This window comes from Phaseolus vulgaris, chromosome 7 (genome assembly GCF_000499845.2).
Source record: "Phaseolus vulgaris cultivar G19833 chromosome 7, P. vulgaris v2.0, whole genome shotgun sequence".
NCBI lineage: Eukaryota > Viridiplantae > Streptophyta > Magnoliopsida > Fabales > Fabaceae > Phaseolus > Phaseolus vulgaris.
In genome coordinates, this window is record NC_023753.2 from 34,978,822 (window position 1) to 34,993,124 (window position 14,303).

The 14,303-nt window shown below is 34.1% G+C and overlaps 1 protein-coding gene across 1 annotated transcript; it reads left to right on the forward strand.

Moving 5' to 3' along the window:
* Positions 1 to 246: 246 nt before the first annotated feature.
* Positions 247 to 12,757, forward strand: LOC137830323 (carotene epsilon-monooxygenase, chloroplastic). Its single transcript, XM_068637591.1, has 9 exons — positions 247 to 864; positions 2,186 to 2,482; positions 2,575 to 2,772; positions 3,467 to 3,568; positions 4,002 to 4,142; positions 9,978 to 10,085; positions 11,316 to 11,398; positions 11,665 to 11,827; positions 12,475 to 12,757. Exons 1-9 carry the CDS (start codon positions 385 to 387, stop codon positions 12,508 to 12,510), a joined length of 1,608 nt encoding a protein of 535 aa, XP_068493692.1. The 5' UTR covers positions 247 to 384; the 3' UTR covers positions 12,511 to 12,757.
* The last annotated feature ends 1,546 nt before the right edge of the window (positions 12,758 to 14,303 follow it).

A 14,303-nucleotide genomic window follows, 5' to 3' on the forward strand; every position in this document is an offset into this window, starting at 1 on the left:
AGGACAATATGAGTTCATTCTCAATGCTAATGTAGGTAAAACACCACTAATAATAATACAATACATTTTAATATTGTAAAAGTTGTTTTAGCCATGATAAATTTTTGTAAACAACCATATTTAACTTAAGACAACTTTTGTAAGCAACACATGTTAGGTTGTATGATAAAAAAATAATCTACTTACTTATAGTACCAACATAGTGATAACAAAATTATTAATTTTTGTAACAACTATTTTAAAATTACATTTTTAAACAATTTCCATTTGGTTCACATAGAATGAATGGATAAAGGGGAAGATAAAAGGCAAAGCAAAGCAAGTAGTTGATTCACTCACTCTGCGTGGGAAACCGGTGGTTCCATCCACCACCGTCTTCAAACAATGCCTTACTCACTGTCTCTCACACCCATCTCTCTCTTCTCTCTGCGTGGGAAACCGGTGGTTCCATCCTCTCCGTCTCCCAAACGCTATCGCTTCGCCGTCAAATCCTCCGTTAACAAACCCCCAGACGCCAGCACCAAGTCCGGTTCCTGGGTCAGCCCCGACTGGCTTACCTCCCTCTCTCGTTCCCTCACCGCCGGGAACGACGACTCCGGCATCCCTATCGCCACCGCCAAGCTCGATGACGTCTCCGACCTCCTCGGCGGCGCGCTCTTCCTCCCTCTCTTCAAGTGGATGCAGGACTATGGTCCCATTTACCGCCTCGCCGCTGGCCCCAGAAACTTCGTCGTCGTTAGCGACCCCGCCATTGCCAAACACGTGCTCAGGAACTATGGGAAATATTCTAAGGGCCTCGTTGCTGAGGTCTCCGAATTCCTCTTCGGGTCTGGTTTCGCCATTGCCGAAGGCCCGCTCTGGACGGTAATGCTCGCCTTCGCAACATTGTTTTCTAGTTATGTTTATGAGAAACTGAGAATGTTTTGAATTTTTATAATGAAAAAAGTTAACTTATTATATAGCAATTTAGCAATTATTATGGTTAGTGTGACTTGATCTGGATAAATTTCTCTACAATAGCTTCTATTAGGAAAACAAATTAGAAGAAAAATCAGATGAGCTTCTCCAACAGATAATTTGTAGAAGCACTTCCTTTTTTAGGTTTTCTAAAAGATGATTTTTAACTTATGCCTAAACTAGTTTGTGGAAGAATTTGTTTCATTTTTGCTTCTCATTTTCTTATCATATAATGTTTATGAAAAAGTTTGATTAAACACTCCTACACTAAATAAATATTTATTTCTAGGAGTCTAATTTGTCAGCACAATCTGTCCAGACACGATTATAGCCTGTTGGACAAACTTCTCCATATAAACTTTTAGAAGAGAAAAATAAGAAAGATAGAATGAAATGAGTTTCTCTATAAGATAAAGATGAGCTTATGCACAAGTTCAAAAATAAAAATATAGAGAAGCTTTATGAGAGAACTTCTATAAATTAATTTATGCAGAAACTAGTTTTAGCTTATGAAGAAACTCTTTCATTTTTTTATTCTTAGTTTTCTCTCTTAAAAGTTCTTATGTAGTAGTTTGTCTAGAAAAATTCTAAAACATTGTCATCCAACCAATAAAAAATACTGTTGAAATTACTTTTAAAATAATTATTTTAGTAGTTAATAAACTTAGCATTCACGGAAGTTTGTGATTAGATGACGATGTAAAAAAGTTTATATTGTTGGTGCTTATATTATTTACTTTTTTTCAATAATAAATATTTTTTAATACATTAATTATATCTAATTAAAATTTATATTAAATATATATCTTTAAATATGTAAACTATATTTTGAATTTCAATGAAAAAGATATTGTGATACAAGATTATTTTTAACTATGAACAATTTAAAAAAAAAAATATTGAAATTCAATTTAGATATAAAAGATAACCCAATGTAAATTGAAAGGAATATGCAATTAAGAATATAGAGTATTTTGAGAGAATTATTTTTTATAATAGCAGGGATAGTATGTGAAATGTATGCGAGAAGAGAGAGAATATTAATAATGTCTGATAAGGAGAGTGGCTCACTTTGATGGTTATGTATTCCAATTCATAATATTGGAGTATATATAAATTATTTACTTATATACGACTAAATTGGTACTATTTGTGTTTCTTGTCATGATTTTATAGCTTATTTTGGGCGACAGGTTCTTTGTTACAACTGTTTTGTGATCTATATTAGGCAAGGCGCAGGGCTGTGGTTCCATCACTTCATAAACGGTACTTGTCTATTATAGTGGATAGGGTGTTTTGTAGATGTGCTGAGAGATTAGTGGAGAAGCTACAACCTGATGCACTCGATGGAACTGCTGTTAACATGGAGGCGAAGTTTTCACAGTTGACTCTTGATGTTATTGGTTTATCTGTATTTAACTATAACTTTGACGCACTCAATGCGGACAGTCCTGTTATTGAGGCTGTTTACACAGCATTGAAAGAGGCAGAGGCTCGATCGACTGATCTTTTACCATATTGGAAGGCAAGTTAATCTTACAATCATGACATGGTTTTTCTTACTCCGTTCTTCATGTCATGTATATACATATTTTTTTCTCTTTCTTTGTATTGCAGTTTAAATTTCTTTGTAAGTTAATTCCAAGACAAATAAAGGCTGAAGAGGCTGTTAGCATTATCAGGAAAACTGTTGAGGATCTCATTGAAAGATGTAGGGCGATTGTAGAATCTGAGGGGGAAAGAATTGATGTTGAGGAATATGTGAATGATACTGACCCTAGTATTCTCCGGTTCTTGCTTGCCAGCAGAGAAGAGGTTTGCTGTATTCCTGTATTTTATTGCTGACGTCTATTGTTTTTTCATCAGTGTTTGTTGCTGTATATTCGAAATGTGTATAATTATTTGTGACTTTATAGAGATTTCACATGAATTAGACGAAATATTAAGTTGTCTTTTCCTATTTATTATAGATCTATTGAATCTTTGGATTAGTGTATAGATTTTATTGGTACATTAATGATTGTCAGTCAATAATGAGCATTCTCTTCTAGGTAGTTTAGGCTGTGATGTTGATTGATCATAACACATTCAAGCAGTTGTTTTCCTTGTAATTCTTTGTTATTTACTTAAAAATGTTTATTTATTGCTGTGTTTTTTCTCGTTTACTGCATTACTTTTTGAGAAGTTTTGAACCATCTTGAAATTTTCTGATTTCTAGTCTTTATTCCACATGGAGATGACTTTTTGATTTTCATGTTCCTTTTGTGTGGTTGTGCTTACTGCTCAATCTTTGAGTTTATCTGCATAATTTAGTTACACTCCCAAATATGAAGGTCTGTGCTGCCACCACTTAAAACATGCCATATCACGTGATGATGACACTTTTTGTTGTTTTTTCTGGATCATCGATCATCTCAACCTTGAATAATTCCGCTTTATGGCACGAAGAACTTTTTTCTTTGGATTTCTGCTCTCCATGTTTATTTCTATTTGACTGTTCTACATGTAGGTTTCCAGTGTACAATTAAGGGATGATCTTTTGTCACTATTAGTTGCTGGTCACGAGACCACTGGTTCAGTGCTGACCTGGACACTTTATCTTCTAAGCAAGGTATCATTTCACTCCATTTCTTCCCTTAATACCTCTTTATAACCCTCATTGACAACTTTATGAATTGACTTCAAAGCTTCTGTCCCATTCTCTCATTAGTAGCAACGAGTTGCTTTTGCACATTTTTCATGGGGCAATGTGGGAATTGATTACGTGCATGATCCAATTGCAGTTTTGTTTTCTGGAGTCTTCAAAATAATCTAGCTTTTAATATGGAAACTTGGAAATTTTAAAACTACGTTAAACCTGGTTCAAAGATATTAATATCAAAAGCATTGTTCAATGACCTCAACCTTCTAATTTTTTTCCAGCTTTCAGCTGGATTTACGGTTTTTGTGAACATTTATGACTGTTATTTTGGATTTACTCAATTTTGTACATGTCTCTATATTATAGCGTACTATTGTTAGCATTATGAGATTTATTTATGCAGGATTCTTCCTCATTGGCAAAAGCACAAGAAGAGGTAGACAGAGTTTTACAGGGAAGGCGCCCTGCCTACGAAGATATTAAAAATCTTAAGTTCTTGACACGCTGTATCATTGAATCACTCCGGCTATATCCACATCCTCCGGTAGGTTGCAATGTATCTTTTGTGTATGCCAGATCTACCCTAGTTTATGCTTGTTATGAAAATTAGTTAGTATGGTAAGATAGAAAAGTGATAGTTAACCTTAAAACTAATGATATCACTAGTGTGTTATGTGAGGAAACTGAAATTTGGTGATATAGTGATAGTCATTGTTGAAATTTTTTGAAAGCCAGTTGCTTCTGGGATTTGTGAGTTTGGTAGTGAAACCTTAGGTTAATAGTCTGCAGCCTGAACCTTTTTCAAGCTTTCTAGTGTGCATTTGAAGCTTGTTTCTGTCCAGTTCTCTGTTATTCCCCTACATGTGTGATATGGCCGTTTGGCTCCTTTTCTGGGCTTCATTTTTTCTGTCATTACATTGAGGAGTAGAAAGGTTAAAGTTGTCTAACTTGGGCCTTCCCAACTATTAAAGGAAAAGAAAGAATAGGGTAAATCCCTTGTGTATATTGAACACATAGGGTTATGTTTATATAGGAAAAAGAAACATATGGGCTAAGCCCATTACATAAATATGAGATATCTAACAATATCTATAATATCTCATAATATCAAATAATATCTAATTATATCTAATAATATCTAACACTCCCCCTCAAGCTGGTGCATATAGATCATATGTACCCAGCTTGTTACAAATGTAATCAATCCTAGGTCCTCGTAAGGGTTTAGTAAAAATATCTGCTAATTGATTATTTGAATTAACAAACTCAGTCTTGATATCTCCTGATATAATCTTTTCTCGAATGAAATGACAATCAATCTCAATATGTTTTGTCCTTTCATGAAAAACTGGATTTGAGCTAATATGAAGAGCAGCCTGATTATCACATATCAGTGTCATTTGAGTAACCTCTCCAAATTGCAATTCTTTAAGTAACTGTTTAAGCCAAATAAGCTCACAAGTAGCCGAGGCCATAGCTCTATATTCTGCTTCTGCACTAGATCTTGCCACAACACTTTGTTTCTTGCTCTTCCAAGAGATCAAGTTATCACCAATGGAGACACAATAACCAGAAGTTGACCTTCTATCAGATGGAGATCCTGCCCAATCAGCATCTGAATAACAAACGACTTTAGTATGGTTATTATGACCATATAACAAACCTTTTCCAGGAGAGCCTTTAATGTACTTCACTATACGAATGACTGCATTCCAATGATCTTCACATGGAGAATTAAGAAATTGACTCACCACACTGACTGCAAAGGAAATATCAGGACGAGTAACAGTGAGATAGTTCAATCTTCCAACTAATCTCCTGTACTTCTCAGGATCTGAAAGAGGTTCCCCCTGATTGGGTAGAAGCTTGACGTTGGGATCCATGGGAGTATCAACAGATTTCGAATTCATCAACCCAATTTCCTCCAAAATATCTAATGCGTATTTTCTTTGAGAGATAACAATACCAGTATTGGATTGTGCTACCTCAATCCCCAAGAAATATCTGAGTTTGCCAAGATCTTTGGTCTGAAAGTGTTGACAAAGGTGTTGTTTTACTTGTGAGATGCCATGGTGATCACTGCCTGTAAGAACAATGTCATCAACATATACTACAAGATAGATACACCCAGCACTCGAGTGACGATAAAAAACTGAATGATCGCCTTCACTGCGAGTCATACCAAATTGTTGAACAACATTGCTAAATTTTCCAAACCAAGCCCTAGGAGACTGCTTGAGGCCATATAAGGATTTGCGAAGACGACATACCAATCCAGAAGACTCCCCCTGAGCAACAAAACCGGGAGGTTGCTCCATATAAATTTCTTCCTGCAAATCCCCATTAAGAAAAGCATTTTTAACATCCAGTTGATAAAGAGGCCATTGTTGAAGAGCAGCCATAGCTATGAATAAGCGAACAGAGGCCATCTTTGCTACTGGAGAAAAAGTATCACCATAGTCTAAACCAAAAATTTGGGTATAACCCTTAGCCACAAGACGAGCTTTGAGACGATCAATAGTACCATCAGGACCAACTTTGATAGCAAAAATCCACCTGCAACCAACAACAGATTTCCTAGATGGTAAAGGAACAAGTTCCCAAGTTCCATTATTCTGAAGCGCATTCATTTCATCAAGCATGGCCTGACGCCAACCAGGATGGGCTAAGGCATCACCTACAGATTTTGGAATTGATACAGAAGAAATAGACGAAAGGCAGGTATAAAAGGGTTGAGATAGTCTATGGTAACTCAAAGCAGTATAATGTGGAGAGGGATTACGAGTAGAACGTATACCTTTACGGATAGCAATAGGAAGATCAGGTTCAACAGTCGGAGGTTCAACTATAGGAGCCGGAGGGGGATGAGGTGTTGGCACCAAAATAGAGTCTGCTGATGGACGATGAGACGGTTGACGACGACTATACACCTGAAGAGTTGGCGGCGGTGGTGAATTGTTAGATGCACTAGGCACAACAAGAGGAATATTAACTTGATTAGATGAAGAAATGGAAGGAGAAGGACAAGACTTAAAGTAAAGGGAAGATTCACTGAAGGTGACATCTGCTGAAATAAAATAACGGTTTAAAGATGGTGAGAAACATTTATATCCTTTTTGTGATCTAGTGAACCCTAAAAAGACACATTTGTGTGACTTAGGAGATAATTTATCAAGACCAGGACTAAAATTATGAACAAAACATGTGGACCCAAAAACTTTGGGAGGTAAAGAGTGGAGAGGGTCATGTGGAAATAAAATAGAATGAGGAATTTTGTTATCTAAAACTGAAGATGGCATGCGATTAATGAGATAACATGCACTAAGAACAGCATCACCCCAAAAACGCTGAGGAACATCACCATGGATTAAAATAGTACGAGTTGTTTCAACAAGATGTCTATTCTTGCGCTCAGCTACCCCATTTTGTTGAGGTGTATAAGCACATGAAGTTTGATGAAGAATACCATGAGAAGCCATAAAATTTTTAAAAGAATGAGAAAGATACTCACGTCCATTATCACTGCGCAAAATTCGGATGGAAATTCCAAATTGATTTTTAATTTCATTGTAAAATATTTGAAATATAGAAAACAACTCAGAACGGTTTTTCATTAAAAATACCCAAGTACATCTTGAATAATCATCAATAAAAGTAACAAAATACTGAAATCCTAAATTAGACTTAATACGACTTGGTCCCCAAATGTCAGAGTGAACTAAGGCAAAAGGAGATGAAGCACGTTGTGAGACACTACGAGGAAAAGAACTACGAATGTGTTTCCCTAACTGACACGACTCACACGATAAAGTAGACACATTAGACAAACTTGGAACAAGCTGTTGCATCTTGGCAAGACTAGGATGACCCAACCGAGCATGAATGAGAGATGGAGAATCCATAATTGCGCCAACATGTGCAGAGATCTGTAGTTGATAAAGTCCATGAGACTCACATCCGGTGCCAATCATCCGTCCCGAACTCCGGTCCTGTAAAGTAACAGAATCTTTGGTAAAAGAAATAACACAGTCAAGGGAACGAGTGAGACGACTAATGGATAATAAGTTAAATGGAGACCCAGGGACATAAAGAACATTATCAATAGATAAAGATGAAAAAAGATTAATAGTACCAACACCATGTGATGGTACCCTATATCCATTGGCCATGGTAACTGAAGGTAAATAACCCGTAGTAGATAAGGAAGAGAAAAAAGATTTATTACCAGTAATGTGATCAGTGGCACCTGAATCTAGAACCCAAGGGCCATGGGAAGTGGAGTGAGTGAGGCCAACAAAAGATGTACCTGAATGTGCAACAGAAGCCGTGGAACTAGGGTTCTGACGATCCTCATACCATTTAAGAAATTCATTGAAAATAGCAGGCTGGCTTGGGGTATCAATTGAAGTATGGTCCATGGTAGAAGGTTGCACAGGGGCAATTTGAGCAACCGCAACAGATCTAGGAGGACGACCATGTAAGGCATAACATCTGTCAATTTTGTGGCCAAGTTTGCCACAATGGTCACACTTGTGACGCCCTTTGCCCGGCTTGTGAGGGCGAGTACGATCATTATGCTGAGATACTAAAGCAGAAGAGTCATCAACATGAGACGTTATATCAGCGGTGTGTTTACCTGGCACGCGCAAAAGGGTAGAACAAGTGGAAGTAAAATTGGGCACAATAGGAGATCCCAAAATTTGATCACGAACGTGAGAATAATCATCAGGAAGACCATGTAAACCCAATAACATGAAGAACTTGGATCTTTGTTCTAGTTCTTGAGAAGGAGTAGAAGCAGGAGGTAATAACTCATTAAAATCATGAAGAAGAGCATGAATTTTACCTAGATATTCTGCCATTGTACCATCAAGACGTTTGGGAGCAACAATTGTGAGAAGATTTTGACACACACCATAAAGACGTTGAGTATCATTGGTGTATAATAATTTTGCTTGTTCCCAAACTTCTGAACATGTTTCATAGGTACGAAAAATTTGTTTTAAAGATGAGTGAATGGTCGATTTGATAACAATGCATAATTGAGCATCAATTTTCGACCAACGAACAACCTCATTTTCAGCAAGAGTAGGATGAGTAAGATGATCAACATAACCTTGACTCTTAAGCCATAATTTAATATCTGATGCCCAAGTGTCATAATTGGTTCCATCCAATTTGTCAATGGAAAGATGAACATTGACGTAATTAGTATAAATAGATGAATCCGGCATAATGACTAAAGAAGAAGCCATAGTGGCAGCGGAAGCGGAAGAAGCCATAAAAGATAAGGACAAATCCAGTCACCGGTTAATTGGCGGGAGCAACAAAGATGAAGGCTCCGACAGCGATTCCGGCGAGATTCCGGCGAAGGTCCGGCGAAGGTCCGGCGGAGGTCCGGCGAAGGTCCGGCGGAGGTCCGGCGGAGGTCCGGCGAAGGCCCGGCGGAGGTCCGGCGAAGGTCCGGCGAAGGTCCGGCGAGACAGTGGGGGTGGTGGCTGGAAAATTCCAGTGAATAGTGGATTCACCAATAAAAATTGAACCCTAAACCCTAAACTCTAACCTTATGCTCTGATACCATATTAAAGGAAAAGAAAGAATAGGGTAAATCCCTTGTGTATATTGAACACATAGGGTTATGTTTATATAGGAAAAAGAAACATATGGGCTAAGCCCATTACATAAATATGAGATATCTAACAATATCTATAATATCTCATAATATCAAATAATATCTAATTATATCTAATAATATCTAACACCAACAATTGGAGTTTAGCCCCAATTTAATCCAGTCACAGGTTGACCACTATCTCTCCAATATCAGCTGTGTCAAATCTCCAGCTGCATCAACTTCTAGATGTGTCTATTTCCAGAAGCATCCAGTTCCAACAGTTGTAAAGAGTACTTAGTGCTCCAGTGCTCTTTTTTGTGGTCTATAATCATGCCCTTTGTTTCCTTTGTAGCCTTCTGTAGTGGAGTCATATTATTTATAAAAAATTGTTTAAAACAAGCTTAAAACCCAATTTTCTAAGGTCTCACATTGAAGGAGGCTAAATAAAAGTTTAAATGTTGAAGTAACAGAAAAGTTGGAAATATTATGGATTAAAATGTCATTTTTTATTTTATTTAATGGCTTGTCTTAATTTCCCTATAGAAATCAATATTTGGGAAAAAATCTTAAATCAAACAGAAAAACTGAATTATCATTTAGTAATTAATCACTTTAAAATATCATTATTATATCTCTGAACAGTCTAAGTTCATTGCTGTGTCTTATTTTTCTTAAATACTCCTTTTGGAGCTTCCGATGTCAGATATGTTTCATCAAAGTTATAATTTCTGATATTCTTATATAATAACCCTATGCATCCTTAAGGTGTTGATAAGAAGAGCTCAAGTTCCTGATGAGCTTCCAGGTTCTTACAAAGTCAATGCTGGTCAAGATATTATGATTTCTGTATACAACATACATCGTTCTTCTGAGGTATTTACTTTCTGTAGCCAAATCTGTATACTTTTGTTACAAAATTTGGTTATGGAATTTTAAATCACTGTAATTAGACTTTTCCAGTAGCTTAATAATCAGCAGATGAGATCCTTGGTTTCAAGCTGTCTAAAAGTTTAATTTACTATGGCCTATTGTGTGACAAACCTCTTTAACGAATGCATCCCTACTATTCTTCTTTTATTCACCTTCATTCTTTATGTGACCCCTCCTTGAAGTAGCTGAATTTGCCATGTTCTACTATCTACGTGTGTTGTTAAGGTAACCACATATTATACCTATTTCTATTGCAATCAGGGTTAGGAGACCTGTGAAGGCAGCGTAGAGCCATTAGTATTAGATTTAAATGTTTTTAATTATTGTAAAATGATTTAGCTTTGATTTTGCTCCTTGTAAAACCTTCTCTTTGTTTTTCATACTTAACTTGAAAATCGTTGTTTTTAATCCGTAATATGATCTGAGACATACTGTTTATATATTTAACTAAAGGTCAACTGACTATTTCAAGTAGCTTCCCACTAGGGTCTATACTATAATGTCAACATGTGACATCCTTAAATTTTTTAATATCCTTAAAATAATTGTTATTTTTTTATTTTAAAATTAATGTTAGGGACCTAAAGTTGAAATTAAAATTTTTTGGAGTGATGAAAGTAATAGAAAAATATTTTACAACATCCAAAACAAAATTTATTCCTTTTATAAGTACTAAAAGCAGTGATCTCAATCTTTTGAGGGATAAAAAGCAAATCATTTTTATACGGACTAAAATCAAAACTTACTCATTTTCCAGGGATTATTTATTTATTTCAAAATGTCCTTTTCTTGTTTTTCCCCTACTATTTTGATTTACAGGAAGAGACAGAGAAAGAAAAATGATACTGTGAATGACAAGTTTGATTTTAAGAGAGCATAAAAAAGTTGTCTATTTCATTTTCAGTTTTCAGTATAGCAATAGAAAGCAACTTGCGTTTATGATTTTTGTTCATGATTTTCTAACCCTCTCACCCCGTGGTTGCTTTGTTTAAATTATTGATTCTTTATTCAAATATTACGTGCCCTGTCATCATGCATTTGCTACGGTGATTGGAGTTGTTTTTTTTTCATCATTTGGCAAATTAAATTTGATATGCAAGTTGTTGCACTGTCTGAATGTTATTGCTGAATTCACTATTTTGATCTATTCTTTAAACTTCATAACTTTGCAAGGTTTGGGATAGGGCTGAAGAGTTTATGCCAGAAAGATTTGATTTGGATGGTCCGGTGCCAAATGAAACAAATACAGATTTCAGGTTTGCATTATTGTTACAGTAATCATTCTTTCTGTCAATGTTGACAGAAATTGCACCTCCACTGTGGTCGCTAGTCACACGAGCTGCACTTGCTAGTGGCTCTTCCCTACCCTTCTCCCCTAACCTATTCAGTATCGTAACTCACCATTTTTAGTTTTGTCCTCCAGTGGGGAGAAGGGACAGTTCATTCTGGTTATATCTTCTGTGGAATATTTTTTGTTGTATATCATAGTTCCTCAGATTTTATGAATCAAAACATGTTGCAGATTCATTCCATTCAGTGGAGGGCCCCGCAAGTGTGTTGGTGATCAGTTTGCTTTAATGGAAGCTATAGTTGCTCTTGCAATATTTATACAGCACATGAACTTCGAACTGGTTCCTGATCAGAATATCAGTATGACTACCGGAGCAACAATACACACAACAAATGTAAGGTTATTCATTCTTGTCTTTGAGATGGGTTTCTACAAGAGACTCCTTTTTGTGCTTTGTTTTGCAAATCTCAATGTAGTCATCTCAAGCTTCATTCTTTCTGGGTATAAACATCTTTCAGGTTCCTAAAAGTGTATAGGTTATCCCATTAATTCCTGAAAATAAGAAAATTAAAAGGAAAAAGGTATTTGAAATGCAATTTATCAATCACTTTAGTCCAAAATTTAAAAATCATTAGATTTAAGGGATAATATTAACATATATTTAAGCACTAAAATGACAAAAAGATGTTAAGATCAAAGCCTAGAAAAGTCATCAGGAACTTCTTTTAAATTCTGTTTTTTCTGAAACTAATGAGCCAGACCTTGTACTATCAGATCATCTTTTTTCTCTAGTTTTGCTTAAAAGAGGAAGAAAATCTTTTAATTTACTCACTTTCATTATCATGCTTTTGAAATGCTTAAACGGGAAAAGTTTCACTTACATTTGACCAATATTTTCTAGGCTTCAACTTTCTACACCTTGTAAAAGTCAAGTTGCCCTCCTTTTCTAGAATGAAAGGGTGCACCTTGAGTGATAAAGGGTGCTTAAAGAACTGTCCTTTTTTCTACTGTGTAGTACTGATAGATTTTTTTTTTTTGCAGGGCCTTTACATGAAACTGAGCCAACGGTTGAAATAGTTGACATTTACAAATTCTTTGGGTGATTTTCTCATTTTTTGCTAGTTAATATACCACAAGGAATCCAGTAAATATGTATTAGATAACAATTAGTTTCCATAGCCAAATTATTTATTCACATTTTTCAAAATGTTGTAAAGAAGTTTAATTGAATTACTAAGTGAATAACTACTGTAGAGAAGTCTCAGTCAGTCATGAGATCTTGTTTTCAATTAGCAAATTCTGCTATTAATATTTATTTATTAAACTGTAGTCCATTTACTTGGAAATTGAAAATGACTTAATTATATTGTTCTTTCTCAAAAACATGTTATTTTAAACTTATTTCTTTTGAAACATTTTTTATATCTATTTTTATTATAATTTTTAGTTTCATCTTTTCATAATTTCGTAGTGTTTTATAAGTTTTTTAGCTTTTGGAATCGTATATAAGTTTTTTGTTCTTGTATTAAGAAAAATTGAGCTTTTACTTTTCATTTATTTTTGTATAGCCTAATTTTGCTTATTTTTTTAATGTTCATTTCAGTGGAATAAAAATATGAAATCAAATTTCACTTAAATGAGATCTAGCGTTAAAATTGTATTAAAAAGATACCAAAAGAAACTTATTTTCGTAAATAAAATTATCTAATTTAATTGGAATTAGTTGGTGCCTAATATTATTTTAAATTTAAAGATGTTGTAGACTGAAATTTCCATTTTGTACTCTTTATTAGTCCTTTAATCTTTTTAAACATACTTTAGTTACTTCATTTATCAGTATTTTAATTCTTCATTCAACTTATTGAGTTATCAATGTTAAACGGCTGAATGAATGGGTATTGAAATAGTACTCTTGTGATAACATATGAAAAAGCCTTCGTGTCACTCTTATTTAAGATTTTTTGTTATAATTTTTCTTTCCTAGTAGTGATTTTCTTATAGGTTTTTCTTAATTCTAATTATTTACTAAATAAATAAGTGAAGGAGTAAATAAAATAAAATAATCACTATATTTTTTTTAATAATATAATGAATTATTTATTAACAAAACATTTTATTTTTTATCCTTTGATATATGTATTTAGTATATACGAAATGATTTCACCATATATAAAAATGTATTGGAACCATATTCTTTGTATTATTGAAAGAATGATAGTAGTAAGCGTTGATTTAAGCAATTGTTTACCTTATAACACTAATTAATTATATAAAAAAAATTAAAAATTGTTTTAATACCTTATAATTCTCTAACAGTACCTTTATTTTTTTTACAGCTAACTTTCTTTATTTGATCGTTTTTCTTACCTTTAATTAAAAAAGTTTTTGAATAAGAAACAAATAAGCATGCAAAGATAGCGTAACTTAATTTTCATATAAATATTTAGATTAAATTTGAATTGATTTAATTTTGTAAATTAAGTTTGCAAACTTTACTCTCATTTTACCTTTTAATTTTAGGTAAGTTATTCGTAGATACTTTTAGAAAACAAATTTGATTTTTTAAGAAATTAAAATTAATTTATGCATGAATTAAAAGTTATCTTCTGAAAAGTTAATAAGGTTTTTTATGAATTAACTCATAAATAAACTAATATTAATTTATATAGAACTACATTTAATTTCTTTTTCTTATTTTTATTTCTAAAAATACTTTGACTCTTATTTGATTTTCTTACATATGAAACAGAAGAAGTGAAGTAATTCATAATATGTGGAAGGACCATTTTACAAACTGAATTTTCAATGACAACAAACACCTTAGTAAAAGTTCATCATTGTTTAACGACAGATTAGTTTGCTAGACATTT